Genomic DNA, 23,807 nt, shown 5'->3' on the forward strand with positions numbered 1-23,807 from the left:
CTCATATTTTTAGTGTAGTCGTTAAGAGAAATACTCCCAAGCAAAAAGCGTTAGGATAAGTTTTTATATTCTTCCGCGTGAATTACTTTCTTTACTGGGATGACAAGTAAACAGTCACAACGGTTGGAAGGTTGGACATTTGAAATATATAAAAGCAAGCAAGGTTTATAGGAGGGAACGTATCTGCTCATGTTTGTGTTCGATGCTTACTTCTAGTAACACAATGACAAGATAAAATCCTGCACTATTTTCACTAGCGTAGGAGTTTCTTCCACCTCTACACACATGCCGACCTCACGGCTGACGGGTGTCAGCACAAGGAAGGAAATACCCGTGTTTATCGCAAAATTTCGTTGCGACCGGATGTGGAATTTTTATCTCTACTAACAAGAAATGTAAAATAAAACATGTCATGTCCATACTGCATATATGGGATTTGATGAGTCGATGCCTCTTTCTGTTTCTATGTTTTCCCATTCGTGGAAGAAACAAAACTATTACTGCTTAGACACTTTATTGACAAAAGGTAACCCCCTGAATAAGAACATCTTTTTCTAAAAACAATATAAGATCTGTATGTTTTTAGTGTAGTCGTAAAGATTGACACTTCCAAGTCAAACAGCGTAGGACATGTTTTAATTTGTTTGGCGTTAATTGCTTTGTTTACCGGGAAGACTAGTAAATATTCACAACATTTGGCAGTTTGGACATTTGACAGAAATAAACGTCAAGGAAGAAACCTATGTGTTCATGTTTGTGTTCAATGCTTACTTCTAACACCATGACATGATAAAATCACGCACTATCTTGAATAGCGCAGGGGCTTTTTGCACCTCGTGTACCTGCCAATTGTCACGTGATGACCTGAAGGCAACGGGATCATAGAATAAGGAAGTCAACACCTCTCGTGTGTCGCAAAATATCGGTGAGGCTAACGTTTGTTTGATTACGAGATTACAGTATTCAGCTCAGTCCACAGCAAGTGATCTGGTCTAGTGAGGAGTACCACACACTGGTTGTTGTTTGCAAGTTATTCTAAACCTCGGAGATAAGCAGCTAACCATTTATGTGATGGAGGCGAAGTTTTTGATATTTTACAGTCTTATTCTTCTCGAGCGAAAAGTATATTCAGGTAAGTACAACTTTCTGCAAAGCATTTGTGTAATCAAGGTCTTATATCATTAGTAATTATAAAAGTATAAAAGTCGACACAAACATTTTAGCACCTTTTTGAGTGAAAAATATTAAAACTTTATTCGATTTTTATTGCTTGCCTTTGTTTAGCAATCAACATTGAAGAATGTCCAACTGGAATGCTAAATGTGACGGAGGACGATGAGCTCAGCCTTACGTGTGGTCCTTCTTACAGTGAGATAGAGTGGTTTTATTCTAGAAACAGCACCTTGGGGGACTACATCGGCTACTGCAGTGGAACATATTGCCATTCCACACAGACAAATAAGTTCAGAATACACGCCAACTGGGCTTCGTGGCCTTCACGGTTGTACAAAAGCACTTTAGACATCACTAATGTCACGAGGGAGGAAGCTCGTTTTTTCCATTGTAAAGATTCTGACTTGATGTATACGTGTAGACTTCGGGTAACAGGTGAGTACTATGCTTTTTTATTATTATTAGCAGTTCGGGGCATTCGAGACTGTAACTTGCTTACATGCTTGTCTTGACTGCCATTTATGTGCATTTTAGTAACATGTAACACCATGTAACAGGCAAGGCGGCAAGAGTATGGTTGTGCTTCCTGTACTTAATGTTCCTGCTTTCACCTGAGTATCTTACTTTCTTATCTCTCTTTTCTCTCTAATACTGTTTTCATTTAAGTAAAAGAAACAAACGAATCGTAGATGATATTTTAAAGCTTAAAATTTATAGACGTTTTAAGTTATTATTTCAGTGGTGAATCTTGATTTTTTTAAACAAGGTGTTTTTATCCTCGGCCTCACGATTTGAATTTCTGCCTGTACTGTTTTAAAATCATGTCTTTCAGCAAGTTGACAGTGCTGACTTCATTAAGTCCTCCACTCACTTGTGTTACTATTGAACAGTGAGATTGTCTTTGTGACTTTCCAGGATGAACTGGAGGAAATAAAATTAGTTTGTGGCACGTACTGGCGGTGTGTCACAGCTGTCACGTGTCCCGATCTATAAATGCCCTTAAATTTGCGATTTCTAATGTTTACTTTTATACGGCTTTTCAATTCTTAATGATTTTTAAAGGCATGCAATTCAGCGAGCAGCTAAAAATAAATAAATATTTCTATTAGATAAATTGTATGACTGGAACTGCGGTATGGGAAAATGCATTTGCAGCCTTTATTACTGGTTTTCGAGAACTTTCGCAAGCTGGGAGCAGCTTTGACATAATGTTTTAAGGTATACAATAAATATGCATATTATGTTGTGTGCGTACCTGTGTCTGTGCGTTGCACCTTTAGCGTACCCATAAACCGGGACTACATCATCTTTGACTTTATTAATATTGCTTACCAAGAAAGTAGAACTATGTCGTTACCTTAGAAAAAGCAGCTCTTATACACATAATGTTTTACCAGTACCTGCTAATCTGGTTTCCGAAAACTGCAATTTGGAGATATCAAACTGGAAAGTGCAAGGAACATGCCAGGTTGCAAGGATGTACTCGTCAGATTCCATCTACAAATGCACGTGGAGCGTAAATGATGCCGAGGTAACAATAAGAAGAAACAATGACCAGATATAACATGATTTGTAATAAATACTGATAAACTACTTTGTTCAATAGTACATCTATGCTGCAGTAAAAACCTTTTTCACAATGTAAAACAATGTACAGCCATCACCATTTTAATATTCTAAGGGACTAAATGAACAATAGATATGTATATATAAGAAAGTACGGCAGCATGAGTTCAGAGCAAACTATGTACTTGACAAAAAGCAAAATTACTTTTAAAGCTCTCTAACCAAACACACTTTCAGACATTTCAAATTAACATCTTTCTGTATGTTAGCTTTATGTGATAAAGTGATTAAAATTTATCCCAGTTTCGTCAAATACATTAGAAATGCCATACGACTTTTAAATTTCACTACTTTTAATATCAATTTCCTACCTTGCTAATATCTGAGCATAAATACCTATTGTTGTATATTTAATCATCAATTAAAAAACAAGCCATTCACTATTTTAGTGGTTTTTTTTCTTAAATTTTTCTTAAAGACTTCAAACCTGAAATAACAACTGTAATATGTGCTAGTCACTGTAGGGGAAGGAAAAATATCACTTTCACTCCTGTAATTAAGAAATATTAGGAGTAAAAATCGGTAAAAGCTATTTAATAGATCTTTATATTTATCAACGCAATCAAATCAATACTGGTTCAGATATAAGAACTGTCGTACTGTTTTAGAATTGTTCTCTTTGTTATATAATAATGCTAGTTTTTTCGGTGATTTTTAGAATGTTTGTAATCAGCTTTGAGTTATTTGATTGCAGCTACCCTCTGGTTTTGAAGAACCCCTTACTAATTGGACTGACAGGTATACAAGCTATTTGAATAGAACCTACATGAGAGGAAACTGCTCTTTTAATCAGGATATGCCTTCTGTGAGGTACAGCTACACCTACAAAATCAGTGTTGATCCTGGTCTTCAAAACTTCATTGTAAAGACGATTAACATAGGTAATCTTGAACTAATTAATATTAAACATGACAATTTGTAATGTTGCTTGTACCTTTCTAGCGATTCAAATTAATCACATGTAATGATATATTTTATCTTAATTTACATGTTAAGATAGGTAGTGTTATCGGAAACATAACTATTACATTTTAATTAAAGCGTTAAGCAGAAAATAAACAGAATACAGGCACTAACTAGGGTTCCCAGTCACTTAATCCCCAGACACTTCATCCCCGACACTTCATCCCCGACACTTCATCCCCGAGACATTTAATCCCTAAGCACTTCATCCCCAGACACTTCATCTAAACTAAATTCTTAACTATAAAAATTATGAAGTCAGCGAAAAATTTTTTTTGAAATTTATTAATTGAAATTCAAATAATTCAAATTCAAATCATGCTATTAACTTCAACGTCATTTGAACATCTACAACATTAGTTAAAATTCATATAAGCAAGTAAATGTAATGTTCTTCAACAATATGATATGAAAATTGTTCTTGAGTGTTCGGGAGGTAATTGCTGTTAATCAATATGAAAGGTAAGCTAATGATCGGAGGTACAGAAGACGATCCATTGACTCATATCTCTCTACAATGTTGCTAACTCAGCGAATTTCTTCTTTGGACGTTTCTCTGTGCCGGCGCATGATTGTAGAACAGACGCCTTGTGTAGCTGACAATCCTTACGTAGACCTTCAAGGAATGTCCACATCGTTGGGTGATGACAGGAGAAGAGAGATTGAAGGGCGTGATGCCAACCCTCCACAGAGTTGTTTGTTCGTGCAACACCGCCGATGACGTCCAGGTATTTGTTCCAAGTGTCTGGAGGGAATAAAGCTGAAGCGTAGTTATCCCCTCTACCGCGCAGTCTGCGGCCCCGTATGTACGTATATACGTATGCTCGAAGTAGGATAGAAGTTCCGGCATGCGATCATGTTGTGGCATTGACTCTGCAAGCAATTCGAAGGAATCGACGATGTCTTCCTCACGTACATAGGCAAGTGCTGGGAGGCATCTGACCATTCCACGTAACTCGTAATTCAAAGTCTCGGGGGATTAAATGTCTCGGGGATGAAGTGTCGGGGATGAAGTGTCTGGGATGAAGTGTCTGGGGTTTAAATGTCTCGGGGATGAAGTGTCGGGGATGAAGTGTCGGGGATGAAGTGTCTGGGGATTAAGTGACCGGACACCACTAACTAGATAAGAGTTAAATATATGTTATACATATGACTATTATAAGCCCTTGCATGTGTTAAAGACGAAATAGTTTAACCTTATTAGTCTGCAATAGCAATTACAGACACTTTTTACTGTAACCTAGTATAAGGAATTTAAAGCTGGGTGCTCACATATACACCTTAAACTAAGTGAGTACAGCTCTGTCTGTATATTCATCAAATTATCTTTTACAAAGACAATAATCTCTGTATACAGACAACAACAGTAGGTACATTAGAATGGGTCACATCAGGATCACACACTCATTAAGGCCATGAGAATAGTGCATTGCACTTTAAATGAAATGAGTTACAATATTACTTTCTTTTTTTACACACAGGCATACGAAAAAACACAAAAAACCGCTAAAAGTCAGTTTATTATATTTCTTAAAGGCAAAAAGATTAAAAGAAAGCACTCAACTTATATATACAGGTAGTCCTCGGGTTACGACGGTCTCGAGTTACGTCGTTTCGTGGTTACGACGCTCATTCCGACTTACGAGGTCAGTGCATCAAAGAAAAGGAAGGCCATCACCATGGAGGTGAAAGTGGATATCATAAGGCAATCTGAGAAGGGGGAAACAGCAACAGAAATTGGCAGGTCATTAGGACTTAGTCGTTCGACTGTAGCTACGATTATCAAGAAAAAAGATCGCATCCTTGAACACGTGACAGGATCTGCTCCAATGACAGCGACAGTGACAACAAAGCGAACTGTACTGCACAATATTTTACTGTACTTATGTTTATTGATAATTATGTAGGGTACTCTGTTAGGATAGGTGTTTGGATAGGCTATAAGTGTTTGTAGTACTGTACTGTTATTATGGTACAGTACTGTATCAACGTATGATCCGACTTACGTCGAAATTCGGTTTACGACGCCGCGTTAAGAACGGATCCCCGTCGTAAGTCGAGGACTACCTGTATATGTTCAATTTTTCTCTTTTAGGTACATATATGAATATCTTAGTGTAGATGACATATTCCTCTACCAAAAGCTGCAATGTCTTATAATAATATACATTGTGCAGAGCCTCCTAAGAAGCCTGAGATCAACTGTTCAGAAACTGTTCAGGAGGGATCGACTGTCGTCTGTATGTGCACCTCCCAATACAAAGGAAATCCACCTGCGAAATTTGCTTGGGATGGAATAGATACTGATAGACTACTTCTTCGCAATGTCAGCCGACAACAAAACTGCACTAAATATACATGTCGACAGACTTGGGGTCCTTACGGATTTATCAACACTACAGTTAACTACACCTTAACAGTAGCATGTAAGTATTTTTATACTGTTCACAAGGCTAGATTTTTGACAGTTGGACAATTGATCCATGATGCATACTTGTGATTGCTAAAATAACCAAATTATTTAGGCTATAAGAATATATAGACATAAAAATACTTTTCAGTCAATATGCGCATGGGGTAGAATGCACACAAGCTCGACACCCTTCACACGCATGCACACACACACACACACAGACACACTGAATGAATATGTTGTGCTCAGAGGGGCTATTGGATGTCAACGTTTCTATTGGGATATTAGAAAATGGAAGAAAGACGGAAAATTGGACAAATACGGGAACACATCCTTTGCCGTTCATATTGTTCCCGTCAGCCATGTTTCACTGGAACATCTACTGTGACCAAACGACTGTTACCATGACTACCAGCACGTGCACGCTGCCCGCACGTGATAAAGATGGCGACACTGTAGTGCAGTGTACAGCCTATAACACAGATTTTAATAATTCGTCTGTTGGGACAAACCTTTTCGTGAACATTACATATACAAAAAGTAAAATATCTTCATGAGGTACAGACAGTAAAGCATGCAATGCCAATGATAAGCAATTGCTATGACAACAATTTTTTCAATGTTATATTAGGTTTCATAAACATTTTATATGTCTTCGGTTTTTACATATATATATTCAGTTTTTAATTATTGTTAAATAGAAATCTTTAGTTAATAATTATTGCTTGCATGGGAACCTAGGTATATACATTGTGACAGGTACAGAAGACAGCATCAGGCAGACAGATAAACAGAACACAAAAGCAAAGGACTCGTCATCGTCGGGCAGCATTAACGGAGGACTAATTGGTGGCATTGTTGCAGCTGTAGTTTTTGCAATTATTATCGGAGCTATCATCGTTATCTTCATAGTCAAGCGGCGGAAAGGTGTGTATATCCTACTTTATATTCATTTAACGTTTATTAAAGGAATCTATTTCAATTCCGAGTTGGCGTTTCTCTTTGATATCCCGCATCAACTTTCTTACATTCATTTTGCGATATCACAAGCTAAAATTGTTAATGATGCCTTGATCGATAATTAAAACCTTTGATGTCGTGTTCAACAGAAAATCTTGATTGACAAGCACACTTTACTTCTTTTTTCACCTTTAACATTTTTTATTTTGTCAGGAGTGCATTTAAAGAATAAACTAATTTCGTCTGCATTGAAGACTTCATGAAAACTGTAATCTTAAAAAAAATTCTGGCAGTCTCTGTATTCAATAGCTGCAAACCTTTTCTGGACTGTACGCATTTTTATCACCTAGCCTGTTAAACACAATTCCTTGTCCTTTTTTCTTTGTTTTTTATTTACTGTTTTTATTTTATGCCTCTCTCGTTTTAACTTTATTTCTTCTATTTTTTATGAACAAAGATTTTCACTTACTAACACATTTTATTCTCGCATACAAACAATAGTATAAATATTTCTTTTATATTTGACATCTACAAAAATGTCCTTCTGGGCATCCTTTTCACTAATGACGACGATAATATATACACATTTGTTTCCAAATCTCAGATCCAATGTACGAGACAGCTAGAAGACCAGATAACAACGAACATAATTATGAAGACCTTACTCAGAACAAATGTGAAGCTCGCCAGCCAACAGGTAAAAATATAGGGCACTGGATCTTTGGTATGTTAATATACTTTTAGGTTCAATTCTGTTCTCTTAATGTTTTGAATCCGTAAATTAAAAGTCGAATATTTACTAAAATGTTTGGGTTAGCCTGCTTGGTATTAGTAGGCAAGAACAGTAAGTTGAAGCACAACCTTTTCAAAATGTAAATCAAAGTTCAGAAGGTTTATACATTAGCTTTACAGAGGATCAGTGGACCACAAATACAATGATTTTTTACATTGTTTGAGGAGTGAAAACGCCTATAAGAACAGCTCTAGTGCTAACAGGGCTTTGTCCCTTTATTCCCGCATTCCATCCATCACTGGACCTGGTCGAGTAAGCATAAACCACTTGACGGCTTGTGTTAGGCCAGAGATTCATTTTAGGTTTAGTTGGCGCAAATCAGACACATAAAGAAAAAGCCAGAAGTAGAAACTAACATGGTGGTTAAAACGAAACAGAAGCACAGAACAGAGCAGATTAACGGATCTAGCAACAATTATAGTGAATCCTCACTGTGGACATAGGAAACTTAATTATCAAGAGCAATTGACAACAGAAGGAATAAAAGGCACCTGTGTCATCACTTCTCCAACCCTCCTCCCACAGCTCTCCAGTCCCTTCCCATTCTCCACTCCCTATATTCTTCCAGATCCCCATCCATCACAATGTGAAGTCGCCTTTACATGCGACACTTTTTCCTTCTTTAAAATAAACATACCAAAAATGCCATGACACAACATGTTCTGGAGGTTAAAAAGTTAAAAGCTTCGGGATGGCGCTATTCTACATAATAAAGATGAAGTAAATTTGAGCAAAAATGTGTAAGAAAAATATCATTTTTTCCTGTTTTAGGTGCAAGCTACAAAGAGGTTACAAGACCAAACACTGATGGACATATGTAAGGAGAAGTTATTCTTAAAGATCAGAATGCCTCGCAAACTACAGGTATGTCAAAAATGCAACATAATATACAGCGTACTACAATAAGTGTGTTTCACAAATTTCAAATATTTCTAAAATTTACTAACATAAATACGGTCTTTCCCGATAAACCGGGTACTAGGCGAGAAATGAACACTATAAAAGTATCTTTTACAACAAACTATGGAATACTTTGTTTGAAAGAACATTTTTTGTAACAGCGAACAGTTAAGGGTGATTTATAAATCACATGTTTATATTAGGACGATGGTAGCATATGGTAATCTGTATAGTTTAACTTTTTTACGTATAAATTTTTTTCCACTTCCCTAGGTGCAGTCTTTGTTATACCAAGGACACCAAGGACTGCTCGCATTTCCAAAAAAGACTTGTTTAAAGCCTACAGAAAAGAGAGAAACAAGAACAAAAAGATAAGCTGATGTTTAAGGTTCACATTCCACAAGAACAGGTGTGTTGTTTAGCATCTCGCCAGACCACAGCCCACCTTCTTCTACCACGCTTGCTGTGATCATCTATTAACAATAAAAGACAACTAAAACAGTTAAAAACTCAGTTATGTGTATTCATTCGAGTCGTAGCACGGCACAATATCTTATTGTAGAGGGCTTAATCATAGAAACAAGCAAATTCTTATTTCATTTAAAATTTAAAAGCATAAAGCCGCACTTACAAGGAAGCAAATACAAACCCTTTATAGATGGTCTCCACTGCTATGTGCTACAAACCTGTCCGGTTTATCTCTATTTTTCGTCTTTCTTTTTTAATTTGTCTTTTATTTATAGCCGAACTGATTCGCTTTCTTGCAACTCCTAATTAAAATTTTCAACTTCAATTCTAGCTCCTACTCCTCGAGTGAGGAAACATACCTCGAGTTCTTTTTTATTTGCATCTACCTCACACCCGCACTTAGCCGACCTGGGAGTCCCTAAAGTGTCCTGATTTTTTTTTTTTTTTGTTGCTAGTTGCATTGCTCGCTTCTCTTTCTCTCGTCCTGTCGTTTATGATGTGTGCCCCAGGTAGGACTAGGAAAACAGTCGAGTACTGGATGAGCATTTTACTTCCTTGTAGATGTCGACAACACTATGTCACCTGATCCTGTTATCCGCACACCTTTCGCCTCTCTCTCTCTTTATTTTAAACTTCCTCCTTTCATCTCTTTCTCTCTTTGTCTTAGGGAGAAATTATTTCAACATTTATAGGTATATTTGTAATGCTAGACGATTGCAATCTGAAAACTGCCCTGATGGACAAATAAAGTTGTATTGTACCTATTTAAAAATATATTTTTCGAAGTAAAATAAATTATTCATTAACATTTTCTATGTGAAATAAACTCTATAATAAATGTGTGCATGTTTGTGTGTATGCTTGCGTTCTCCAACGTTGTGTGTGTGGGTGAGGCATGGCTTACGTTTAACGGTATAAGAAGGGAGGAAGAAAGAAGGAAAAGAGAGGAAAGAGAGACTGAGAGGTTTCCTTAAGATAAGCAGTTCAACTCACAGCAGACGACGTGTACAGGTGAAGTCAGACACAAGCAGGTGACACACTGTTTGTTCACTGGGCTGTCACACCTACACACTGGCGGAATGACTAGACAGCAACAATGTCAACACCTAGAACAGTATTTGAACCACTTGTTCGACATACCAAGGGATTCATTTTATATTAATTCTCCTGCTGTTTGTCTTACTCCTTTCGTTTTATCCCTCTTTTATGTCTTCTTATCTTCTAATTACTTTGGTAGCCTATAAATGACATGTTGAATTTCAGTCGACGGATGAGAACTTAGAAAGTCTTTATTGTACAGCCTTCTGTCTGCTCACACACAAAAAACAAACAAACAAAAAGAAAGAGGTCACACACATTACAGACATTCCATCGGGTCTATAATTTCTTTAACGTCTTCTCAAACAAAAACAACAAAAAAAAAAATGTGGTGCATTAAGACTTAAGCCCTAAAGAAAAATGCACTATAATTATCAACCTTACCCACCCCACACACTGCGATATTACAGACCAGTTGTGTGACCTACATGTCTTACAATGTCGGGTGGGCCAGTGACGGTTACTGTTTACGTCCTCTGACTACATTACGAGTTTTCCTTCAGCGAGTGAGAAACCTGTCACTCAGTCACGCACGCAAACTCCATTCTGTTTCAACTATTTATCTGTCATTGTGTCTGCTTACTACTAAGTATGCCTGTAAAATTGACGTTGTATGTGTGTCTTTATGTTTTTATCTTATTTGATTTTTAGCGCGTGAGTTCGTGTCTGTATCTTTTTAAACTACAACTGAAACCAAACCAATAATGCTTTGACAAAAAAAGAGCTTTATTTAGTTAATAAATTATACATATTTTACTAATACGACAATATCAATGTGACATGATTTTGACTTACGTGTTGTACATGAATTTAAATTAGATTATTGTTCCTTTTTCATTAGATATCAAATTCCTCATAATTCAAACAGTGGAATTTTTCAAGCTATTAAAAAGAATAAAAAGAACTATTTTTTTATGGCCATTATGCATGTATGTTAAAGGGTGTGTTTATGCCTCTTTGTGTGTATATGTGTGTGTTTTCCCTCTCGAGAAAGAAAGAAAACTCTTATTAGTTCAGACATTTTTTTTACAAAAGTTAACTCCCCTTAATAAGAACATCTATTCCTCATAACAATTGTAACCCTCGACGACAAATTAAGTCTGAGGTAAGAAATTTGGGATTTTTAAAAAGTACAGATTCTGAACTTTCTTTTGATATAAAATTTGTTCTTCTAGTCCTAACATTGAGTGAGTTATAAAACATTTGAAATATGAAAGTACGGTGGCGGCGATTTAAAAAAACACGGGTTCAAACATTAGTGTCGAGATGGCCGACCAGGTTTGTTTACTCCTAAACGTTTACAAACAAATCTTTTGATTGATTGATATTTGAATCGTTGTTTAAAGAAGTTGAGCATATAGACTCCGGGCTTTCTGGCAAGGTGTAACAAGATGGGATTCTGACTGGGAAACAGTATCGAAACAATGACATTCGTCTGAAATAAGTACGGATCGCACTAGGTACTTGACCCCTATCACCTTTCGGGACCTCTAGCACAAAGCAGCTTCGCGTGACTTAACACTCAGTTCGTCCAGGAGGGTCACATTTGTTATAAGACTTGCATGTCTTTAGTGTTAGAGAGATATTCCCCTTCAAAGGTAGTTAAGACATGCTATAATATTGTTCCGCATTAATCGCTTTGTTCATTAGGAAGACAAGTAAACAGTCACACAGTTTAACACATTTGGCAGAAAAACACGCAAGGATATCGGGAGTGATATGTGCTTATTTTTGTGTTTGATACTTACTTCACGACAACATTATAAAAACACGCACTATTTTGAGTCGCGTAGGAATTTGTTGCACCGTGTGTGTTTACCTGTAGACACATGCCGACCTCACGCGGACGGGGTCGAGCACGAGGAAGTAAAACCCGGCGTTTATCGCAAAATGTCGGTGGGACTGGAGGTTGTTTCATCACGAGAGTACAGTATTAAGCTCAGGACACAGCAAGTGATTTGGCCTATTGAGGAGTACTGCTAAAATGGTTGTTGTTTGAAAAGTTATTCTATTCCTCGGAGTTTGGCAGCTGAAGATTGATGTGATGGAGCTAAAGTTTGTGATATTTTACAGTCTTCTTCTTCTCGAGCTAAAAGTATATTCAGGCAAGTACAACTTTCTGCAAAGCTCTTGTGTCATCAAGGTCTTAAACCATTTCTTTAGTAATTATATTTACTCTAGAACTCAATGTTGTTGATAAAGACATTCACACAAACCTGATTTAAAACTGTCGTGTACATCATATAACACTTTGTCGTCTCTAATATCACTAATCAGAAGGCATATTATTTTTCTCTCTGTTTGCGTTTTCAGTCACTACCACAATGGGCTTAACGCTTTTATCTTGATCTTCTTTCATATTTTTAGATATATATATATTGGGATATACAGTGTTGTCCATAGGAATGGGAATCCCATGTGAATCCCATGGGAAACGTCCCATGGGATGGGATGGGATGGGATGGGATGGGACAGCACACATTTGTATTTCCCATGGTAGTCGATACTTGATATTGCAAAATAAATTTACTGTTATTTCATTCATCAAGGATTTAAATCTTTCCTCTGAATCATCTATTGTATGTGAAGTAGCAGGAATTATCGAACAAAACCCGAAAAGTGGTTTTCAGTGTTGTCCATAGGATTGTCATTACCATGGGAATCCCATGGGAAACATCCCGTGGGATGGGACGGGATGGGACAGGCATAAATTGCCATGGGACGGGATAGAAAAATATGTCCCATGGACAACCCTGGGGATATACTTATTATATTTTTTGTTCGCTACTAATGTCAAGAACTAGATACTCTTGCTTTAGTTATAGTGAAGTAAAAACGCCTTTAACAATCAAAATATTATTTTACACTTTTTAGCTTACAGGTAGTCCTCGACTTACGACGTTGATCCGTTGTTACGTCGTAAACCGAATTTGGACGTAAGTCGGATCATAGGTTCATACAGTACTGTACCATAATAACAGTACAGTACTGCAAACACTTAGCCTATCCAAACACCTATCCTAACACAACAACCTACATAATTATCAATAAACATAAGTACAGTAAAGTATTGTGCAGTACAGTACGCTTTGTTATCACTGTCGCTTTCATAGGAGCAGATCCTTTCACGTGTTCACGGATGCGATCTTTATCCTTGATAATCGTAGCGACAGTCGAGCGACTAAGTCCTAATGACCTGCCAATTTCTGTTTGCTGTTTCCCCTTCTCAGATTGCCTTATGAATCCGTGGAATGTGGAATGAACGTGGATTGTGGCGCACGTACAGTTCGACTTACGACGCTAAACCTCGTAAGTCGGAATGAGCGTCGTTTACAGCGTCGTAACCACGAAACGACGTAACTCGAGACCGCCGTAACCCGAGGACTACCTGTATATGTATAAATAATTACTTAATTTGATGTTTAAATCCTCTGCATCCAACTTTGTTCAGTGCTAAAGGACGTATAAAAAGTCGACAAAAATATTTTAGCGCTTTTTTGAGTGAAAAATATAAAACTTGACTCGAGTTTTATTGCTTGTTTTTGTTTAGCACTCAACTTTGAAGAATGTCCAGCTGGAATGCTAAATGTAACGGAGGACGATGAGATCAGCCTTACTTGTGGTCCATCTTACAGTGACATAAGTTGGTATTATTCAAGCGACAACACGTTGAAGGACTACATCGGCTACTGCAGTGGAACATCTTGCTATCCCATACAGTCAAATAAGTTCAGAATACAAGCCGAGTGGTCTTCGTGGCCTTTAAGGTTGTACAAAAGCACTTTAGACATCACTTATGTCACGAGGGAGGAAGCTCGCTTTTTCTATTGTAAAAATTCTTACTGGATGTATACGTGTAGACTTCGGGTAACAGGTGGGTAGTATGCTTTTCATTATTCTTAGCAGTTCGGGGCATTCGAGATTGTAACTTGCTGACAGGCCTGTCCTGACTGCCATTCATGTTCATTTTAACATGTAACAGGAGGGATATGTATATTTTGCCGTGTCCAGACACTTTGTAGCACGCACGGTGGGGAGAGTATGGTTGTGCCTCCTGTACTTAATGTTCCCTTCACCTGCGTATCCCACTTATCTCCATTTTCTCTCAAATAATGTTTTCATTTAAGTCTAAGAAACAAACGAATCATAGAAATCTTAAAGCTGAGAATTTATAGACGTTTGAAATTATTTTTTCAGTTATAATTCCTGATTTAAAAAAATTTTTTTTTACATGACGTTTTTATCCTTCAGCCTTACAATTTGAATTTGTGCCGGTACTGTTTTAACATCATGTCTTTGAGCAAGTTGACAGTGCTGACTTCATCAAGTCCTCCACTTGTTTGTGTAACTGTTGAACAGTGAGATTGTCTTTGTGGCTTACCGGGATGAGGTGGAGGAGATAAGATTAGTATGTGGCAAGGACTCGCAGCTGTCGTGTGTCCCGTTATGAGACTTTATACGAGAGTTACTGTACATGAACTGACATTTAGACTGTCGTTAGGGACTTCATACACACACACACACAAACACCTACACCCATACACGCGCGGGATTTAAGATGTTAAAGATTCATGTTATGATACAGGTCTTCAGCATTCTGTTGATACCAGAAGCGCCTTTCTAGTTCAAAATCTTGTGTTTTGCATATCCACGCATCACATTTTTTTTTTTTTTTTTTTTTTTTGTCGTTGTATGCACTTGACTGTTTAATCTCCACATCCCATCCACTGCCACCTCCTTAAACGGTTTTTTGTGCAGCTCGCCGGTGAGAGAACTGTTAGACAGCTATTCAGTATTTTTATCCTCTCTGCTTTGTGATCATGTAGGTCCTAGCAATGTACAACGATATGATGTCTGCACAATACGATTTCCGACGATCTGCCTGTGCCACATATTATTAATGACAATATAACTAAATTGTTAATTATATAACTGTCACTAAAAACTATTGTAATCTAATGGATTTTTGAAGGCAGTGAGCAGCAAAAACTAAATAAATAAAAATGAAAGGTTCTATTAGATAAGATGTATGACTGGAACTGTCGTATGTGAAAACGCATTTGCAGGCTTTATTACTGTTTTTGAATAACTTTTGCAAGCTGGAGTCAGCTTTGACATAACATTTTATGGTATTCTTTAAACAATACATTTGCTTGTTACATTGTGTGCGTACATCTTTCTCTGCGTTGCACCTTTAGCGTACCCATAAACTGGGACTACATCATCTTTGACTTTCATAATATTGCTTACCAAGGAAATAAGACTATGTCATTACTTCAGGTCGTGCTCTTGTTAATAAAAAAAACTACAACAGGGGATTGTATCATGTCCATCGACTCACGCCTTGTGATACACAGGTCAGAGATAGTAGGCATGGGCATCCTGTAAATGTTAAATGCTTCACCTGAATCTCTCCATATATATATAGAGAGAGAGAGTTTCAATTCTTTTTCTAAAACCCTAAGCTTGAGATCGCATAAGGAATTTTAAAAAATAGTAGTCTTAAGTTTTCATCTAAGTATAACAAGCAAACGAACGCATAATCTAGCTTAGAGCAAAATTGTATAATTTCTTGAACAGAAAACCTTTAGTTTGAGCTGAATTATTATTTAAGTGTTTATTCATTAGTTTATATTCTTGTCTTCTTCTCATCCTGGCCACTTTGGCTGTGATTGATATGCTACTTCAACCTTCCGACTTATTGTCTTCTCAAGCATATCTCTGATTTCTTGTCACTGCGGGTGTCCATTATGTCTTGGTACTTTTCGATGCTTCATTCTACATCCATAAGAACTGATTTTGCTGAAAGGTGTGTGACTAGTAACAAATTTCATTTATTTACCAATTCCCTGCGTTTGCTTGACAGACTAGTGGTAATATTTGTTGATTCTTCTTCTAAACTGCCTTAGCAGCCTGTCAACACCTGGTGACTTTTCTTGCTCAAGATTGAGTGCCTCTATTTAGACAATAGCATACACTGATTTAACAGACAGTGACACAGATGTACCCAAGTCTGAGTAAATTTGATATCATTTAAATTTTACACATGTTTTTCAATTAGAAAAAGCAGTCCTTTCACTCATAATGTTTTACCAGTACCTGCTGATCTGGTTTCCGAAAACTGCAATGTGGAGATATCAAACTTTAGAGTGCAAGGAGCATGCCAGGTTGCAAGGATGTACTCGTCAGATTCCATCTACAAATGCACGTGGAGCGTAAATGATGCCGAGGTAACAATAAGAAGAAACAGATATAACATGATTTGTAATATATAATGAAAAAATATTGTGTTCAATAGTACATCTATGCAGCATGAAAACATGAGTGTACAATGTACAGCGATCACTATTTTAATATTCTTAGGGGCTAAATAAACAATTTTAGCAAAAACACATATATATAAGGAAGTAAAGCATCATGAGTTCGGAGCAAAATGTGTGCTTGACAAAAAACAAAATTACTTTTAAAGCATTTAAACCAACCACATTTTTAAGACACTTCAAATTAACATCTTTCTGCATGCTAGCTTATGTGATAAAGTGATTAAAAATTATCCCAGTTTTTTTTTCAAATACATTAGAAATGTCATACATCTTTTGATTTTCGCTACTGTAATATTAATCAAAGCAATTAAATCAATACTGGTTCAGATATCAGAACTGTGATGCTGTTTTAGAATTTTTCATGTGTTGAATATGCAATGTGTTTGTAATGATGTTTGTTTTTTTCTGTGAGTTTTAGAATGTTTGTAATCAGCTATGAATTATTTGATTTCAGCTACCCTCTGGTTTTGAAGAACCCCTTACTAATTGGACTGACAGGTATACAAGGCCTTTCAATAGAACCTACATGAGGGGAAACTGCTCTTTTGAGCAGGATATGCCTTCTATAAGGTACAGCTACAGCTACAGAATCAGTATTGATCCTGGTCTTCAAAACTACATTGTAAAGACGATTAACATAGGTAATCATGAACTAATTACTATTAAACATGATAATTTGTAATGTTGGTTGTATTTTTCTAACGATCTATATTAATTACTCGTGATTATATTTGATCTTCCTTTACATGTTGATGTAAGTAGTGATACTGGCAATATTACTATTACATTTTAATTAAAACATTAAGTAGAAAATAAAAATATACAGCCATTAGCTCAACAAGAGTTAAATACATGTTATACATATAACTATTACAACCATCTGCGCGTGTTAAAGACTAAAGGGTTCAGCCTTATTAGTCTGTAATAGCTATTACAGACACTATTTACTGCAACCTAATATAAGCAATTTAAAATTTACAAAGTCCTTACATATATACGTAAAATACAGTGAGTACAGCTGTATATGTGTATTCATAAAATTATATTTTACAAAGACAACAATCTCTGTAGACATACAACTATTACAATAGTAGGTAAACTGTAATAGGTTACATGAGGATCGGACAATCATTACGGACATGAGAATTGTTCCTGTGCAAGACACGTCAAATTAATGACTTTCGATTTTATTTTTTTACACAGAGATATACGGTAAGCCGAAAAACCGTTGTTAGAAGTAAGTTTGTTACATTTCTAAAAGGGGAAAAGAATAAAAGAAAGCACTCACTATATATTTTTCTATTTAATGTTTGTATATATATATATTCCTCTGCCCAAAGCTGCAATGCCTTGAGTTAATGTACATTGTACAGTGCCTCCTAGAAAGCCTGAGATCAACTGTTCAGAGACTGTTCTTGAGGGATCGACTGTCACCTGTATGTGCAAATCTCCAAACAGAGGAAACCCACCTGCACACTTTGTTTGGGATGGACTAAATACCGATGAAATACTTCTTCTCAATGTAAGCCGACAAAAAAACTCCACTAAATATACATGCCGACAGACTTGGGGTTCTTACGGGCTTATCAACACTACAGTTAACTACACCTTAACAGTAGCATGTAAGTACTTTTATACTGTTCACACTGTTCTTCTTTTTAACAGTAGGAAAATGTATTCCAGATGCATATTTGTGATTGCTAGATTAACCAAATTTATTAGGCTGTAAGATTATATAAACATAAAATACTTTTCAGTAAATATAAGCCTAGGGTAGAATGCTCACACGATCGACAGCCCTTACACGCATACACACACTCACGCATGTGCACACACACTCTTATTTTTTTTAGATGTATATAAGCCTATATATATATACACACTGTTTGGTCAACCATTGTATATAATTATTTTTATGTATTACACAAAGTATACTAATTAAACAGTTTATCCTTATTTTTATTCTTGACAGTTTATTGCAAGATAAATAATCTGAGGACAGCATATATACAAGTATTTTTTGAAAGATAGGACCAAAAACGGTTAATCATTGTCAAGATTTTTCTGCTACAGCTGTATCTAGATTTTATCATAATGAAAACAAATCTTGCTTAATGAATATGTTGTGCACAGACGGACCGTCGGATGTCAACATTTCCATTGTGAGATCAGAAAATGGAACAAAGACCTTCATATGCATGGCGATTGATGTGTTCCCTTCAGCAACGTTTCACTGGAACATCTTATGTGGCCAGACGACTAAAACCATGACTATCAGCACGTGTACTCTCCCCGCACGTGATACAGATGGCGACTTTGTAGTGCAATGTACAGCCAGTAACACAGCTTTCCCTCATTCGTCTGTTGAGAAAAACTTGATCGTGAACGTCCCACATACAAAAACTGAATTATCTTTATCAAGTAAGCTCAGTAAAGCATACAGTGCCAATAATAATCAGTTGCTATGATGAGAATTTGTTTGATGTTATACTAGGTTTCATAAAACTTATATATATATATAGTTTTTAATAATTGTTAAATAGCTAGCAATCTATGATTGTTGTAGTATATGATCCTACGTATATTTATTATGACAGGTACAGAAGAGAGCATCAGGCAGGCAGATAAACAGAGCACAAATGCAAAGGACTCGTCATCGTCAGGCAGCATTAACGGAGGACTAATTGGTGGCGTTGTTGCAGCTGTAGTTTTTGCAATTATTATCGGAGCTGTCATCGTTGTCTTCATAGTTAAGCGGCGGAAAGGTGTGTATATTTTACTTTTATTCATTTAACGTGTATTCCACAGATCTAAGTTACTTCCATATTGGCGTTTCACTTTAATAACCCTTATCAATTATCTTACAACGAGTTTGCGATATCACAAACTAAATTTGAAGAGAAAATGGCCTAACGCATCATTCCTCAGACAGTTTGGAAATGCCAGGTGCCAACCGGTTGGTTATGACACAAAGTGAGATCCCCGAAAGAACGTCGAGTAGTTTCCTTTCTTTCAGTCACTCCCTTTGTATTGTCCAGATCATTTTGGTCTCAGAAATAGATGTCCTACCTTCAGAGAGTCGCTTCATCTTTTCTGCAGTGCACTAAGATAAGAATTTGCGTTCATTTTCTTGGTTTTACAGAACACGTGCTCTGAAATGTACCCTAGAATGATAACACAACGGCCTCAGAAAATTCTACTAACGGAGGTTGGGAGCCCAAAGTCTTTAAGTTAATGGCATCAAAAATACATTTGTCGTATGGGAATTCAGCCAAGACCAAAACGTAATTGAACATAGGGAGGGTCGACAGTGAGGTCTGACTGTGTGCAAATCAGGTTTTGTGTCCCTGGGAAATATTATATCGATAGGCGCACACAGTTAGACCTAAATATGAAGAAAGTTCTTTTCAAGCTATGCAGTCTGTGTTGAAAACGACTGTTAATATCAATTTTCAGAAACATTTATCGGCGAAAGGTTTACATCGAGGCTATGGCCTCGTGCTTTTAAATTCTTCCATAAAAAGTCTCCACTATCCACACCCTATGCAACCGTCAACAAGCCCACGTCCGCCACACCCATCACACGTCTCGCGGCCCCGTCAGGTGACCTCTACACCAGACCTACCAGCAACATTTCTATCGACTACAACGGTGAATATGTCACAGTTAGCGACACCGTTGAGAACTCAGTCGACTTCACTCTCATGACCAACCAGTCTAAACATGAAACGACTGACCTCAAGGAATCGTCTAAACGGACAATTAATCAAAGGCCAGCGACAACAAACACAAACAATTTTCAAGATTCAACAGGTAATATATCACATGGTGTACCATTAATATGCATCTTCTTAGTACACATGCGTGTGTAACACGGGGATGAATAAGGGAAGAATTTAAAATAACTTCGATCTTAAACAATTAACAATGAAAAGCATTCTTCAAAGTGGATATAGGAGGCAAGTTTTTAAACGAAAGATTTTTTTTTTGATAATGTTAATTGAATAAAATGAAAGTAGCAAATCAGTTAACCATTTTATAAAATATAGGGATGAAGAAATGCGCATGTTTTAGAGAGAAAAGGACTCTTATTTACAAATTTTAAAATGTAAACAGATAAAACAACCATCGGTCTTTTTAATCATTTGTGTGTAAACATCCGTTTCTGACTGGCAGGAAGTATCTACATGAATGTCACTGAAGTGCCGACTGATTCAGGGTTGGGTGTGTACCATATAGTTCCCTGGAGAACAATGTCTGCTCAAGAGACTGACACAAGGGTAATTTTTTTTAATTAACTCCTTGTCAAATATGAACTCTTAAAAAAGCATAAGAAAAGAAGTCAAGACATATTGCACAAGACATTTTAATGTAAAGCTTAACTAATGTGTTTGCACAGAACGATGGAGCAGCAGCAGGAGTTTCAGAGGACGAATACAATGCCCTCAACTTCGAGGAGGATCGCTCTGGACAAGAAGATCAAGCAGCCACCTACCACCACCTTGAACATGAATGAAGTCAGCCCTTAGTGTGCTTTAAGAATTACAACTGCAATGACATTATTAACATCTTTCCCAGAATCACTAAACATTAGATGTGCTGCACTAACAAAAGACATTAACACTTTAGTGAAATCTTTTTATCAGAACTATTTTGGGTAGTGACCGAAGAGGTTAAAAAAGGGGTTACAATTGAGAATGATTACCATAGTTGTGTTTACACGATGAGTTTTTTGAAACTAAAACAACCACTTTATTATGTATATGCATGTTTACTATATATATATTTCAAGTTTTAATGTACATAAAATCAAGGATAACTATTAAGTTCTATTACCATGATTGCTAACTTGTAAATATGTGTAATATTGCAAGGCATTCCTTTTTTCAACCTTTATCAATTGTCTGATTCTTAACTTATCCAACGATTGTTGAAAGCGAGTTAACGAGAATTTATATAAATCTGATTGTCTCGTGTTTGTCCATTCACTTTATCGATGTCGTTAGTATATAACACACTATACCAGTAACTATGTGATATTTCTTTGATACAAATAAAATCTATTTACAATATCTTTTAATAGTACTTTTTTCTTTTGAAACTGATTGAATCCCGATTGTAAATCCTTTTAATTACTGGCTTATATGCTATCTTAGACCACTGAAATATACTCAAAGGCATTGCTTTTAACAATAAAATCATTGCATCATGCAAAAACCTTAAATTACTATTAGTGTTTTCATTTCCTACCTTTCCAGTTATAACTTTATTTCTTCTCCTCTTTTTATTACAAAGATTACCCACTTAATGACATGAATTTTATTCTTGCATACACTCATTATTATGTATTTTTTTTTACATTCAGCATATAAATAAAAGCCCTTCTGCGCGGCATTTTCACTAATAACGACGATATATACACAATTGTTTTCAAATCTCAGATCCAGCATACAACACACGTAGAAGACCTGCTAAGAACGAACATAGTTATGAAGACCTTACTCAGAACAGGTGTGAAGTTCGTCAGCCAACAGGTAAATATAGGGCGCTGGATCTTCGGTATGTTACTATACATTTGGGTTTAATGTTGTTTAATTTGAAACAATCCAGGAGACAGCAAGTCTTGGGTGGTAAAATATTAAAGTTCTCGGATAGCACTATCCTCTCACATAAATATAAAGTTAAGCAAAAACCTACTTAGAAAAAAAATTCAAAATTTTTTTTGTCTTAGGTGCAAGCTACGAAGAAGTTACAAGACAAAGCTCTGACGAACATGTATATGGCGATGGTACTCTTAAAGGTCAGAGTGCTTCAAAAACTGCAGGTACGAAAAAGAAATAAAAACATAATGCAAAGTTAAATGCAACAAGTGTGTTTTCTACGTTTTAGAATATTTCTAAATTTTTCTAAATCATAAAACAAGGTTTTTATCAATAAAACTAATACTAGTAGAGATATAAACACTAAAAAGGCAAAATTATATATAACTAACTAGCTTATAAGGAAATAATTTTTATAGAATAACATTAATGTAACAAAATCAATTAAATGTAACTGATACATCATGCGTTTGCATTGGGATAATAGTAGCATATGCTAGTCTGTATAGTGCGAATTGTTTACATGTAAACTCTTTCTTCACTTCCTCAGGTGTAATCTTTGTTCTACCAACGGCATAAAGAACTGCTGGGATTTAAAGCTGCAGTCGATGTTGATGTGTTGAATATCCTTTGGACGCTCACAAAAAATCTTTTAATGAATTTTTTTGGTTGTGCAATGTTTTAAAGAATGGCTGTAAGAGATATTTTATGTTTTTTAATAACGCATTAAGACTTTCGCTTATTTGTGCAAAAAAGTTCAAGAGAACTGTTTACATATAAATGTGTTTTGGTGCTAACATGGCATAATATCTCAAGTGTAAAGATTCAGATATAATAACGCAAACAAATGTATGGCTATGTGTTTGGGAAAAGAAGTGTTTCCGAAAATTTATTTTCAAGAAAGTTAATTTATGAAGTGTTATACACCACCGCAGTTCTAAATCTTCAGAATGTGGATGTATTGTGTTGAGACCGCAAATTTAGTTGTGGCTTATATATTGTTAGTTGTGTAAATTTGAGGGTCAATAATGTCCTTTTTTCACTTGAAATGCAAAATCCGCTGTCGAAGGATTCAGTAACGACAACTCCCTTCCCCATTTCACTACTAGAGCAAAGATTTTTGGCGTTTTCAATGCTAGTCCCTGAAAGGTCCCGACGATGTGGAGTTTTGTGTCCCAGTTAACAATGAACAGTCTCAATATCTAAGCACTCCAGCTCTGAGTATTTTACTTCCTTGCTGCGGTGTGAACCCTAAGCGACCTGAATCTGTTAAGAGAGCCACGTCTCATATTTCTCTCTTATTTGTTCCCATTTTCCTTCTCTCGCTGTTTTAAATTGGTGTAAATAATCCATTACACTTTAGTTGACGAAGTAGTGCGCTCTTACTCGATGTGTGAGTGTGCTTGTGTGTGTGTGTGTGAGAGAGAGAGAGATAAAGAGTAAAAGGTTATGCTGATTTAATATTTGCTGAATTACCAAACTAAACCAAT

At 36.3% G+C, this 23,807-nt stretch overlaps 3 protein-coding genes across 4 annotated transcripts in view; all 3 read left to right on the forward strand.

Moving 5' to 3' along the window:
- Positions 1 to 23,807, forward strand: part of LOC112568915 (ficolin-2-like) — a 127,187-nt gene that overhangs the window by 65,978 nt on the left and 37,402 nt on the right. The gene's annotated exons all lie outside the window — the stretch shown is intronic.
- LOC112568920 lies at positions 23 to 10,875 on the forward strand. Its single transcript, XM_025246486.1, has 9 exons — positions 23 to 1,132; positions 1,285 to 1,608; positions 2,571 to 2,704; positions 3,494 to 3,680; positions 5,940 to 6,188; positions 6,935 to 7,102; positions 7,740 to 7,832; positions 8,700 to 8,792; positions 9,102 to 10,875. Exons 1-8 carry the CDS (start codon positions 1,072 to 1,074, stop codon positions 8,747 to 8,749), a joined length of 1,266 nt encoding a protein of 421 aa, XP_025102271.1. The 5' UTR covers positions 23 to 1,071; the 3' UTR covers positions 8,750 to 8,792; positions 9,102 to 10,875.
- Positions 12,224 to 23,571, forward strand: LOC112568908. 2 transcript variants are annotated; one of them, XM_025246468.1, is made up of 10 exons: positions 12,224 to 12,499; positions 13,945 to 14,268; positions 16,491 to 16,624; positions 17,172 to 17,358; positions 18,091 to 18,339; positions 18,851 to 19,138; positions 19,315 to 19,482; positions 22,159 to 22,251; positions 22,449 to 22,541; positions 22,868 to 23,571. In XM_025246468.1, exons 1-10 carry the CDS (start codon positions 12,439 to 12,441, stop codon positions 22,894 to 22,896), a joined length of 1,626 nt encoding a protein of 541 aa, XP_025102253.1. In that variant the 5' UTR covers positions 12,224 to 12,438; the 3' UTR covers positions 22,897 to 23,571. The 2 variants fall into 2 exon arrangements, with proteins under 2 accessions (XP_025102253.1, XP_025102252.1); XM_025246467.1 differs by lacking the exons at positions 22,159 to 22,251; positions 22,449 to 22,541; positions 22,868 to 23,571 and adding exons at positions 20,174 to 20,530; positions 20,894 to 20,997; positions 21,117 to 21,791 and having other exon boundaries at positions 12,230 to 12,499.

This window comes from Pomacea canaliculata, linkage group LG7 (genome assembly GCF_003073045.1).
Source record: "Pomacea canaliculata isolate SZHN2017 linkage group LG7, ASM307304v1, whole genome shotgun sequence".
Classification (NCBI taxonomy): domain Eukaryota; kingdom Metazoa; phylum Mollusca; class Gastropoda; order Architaenioglossa; family Ampullariidae; genus Pomacea; species Pomacea canaliculata.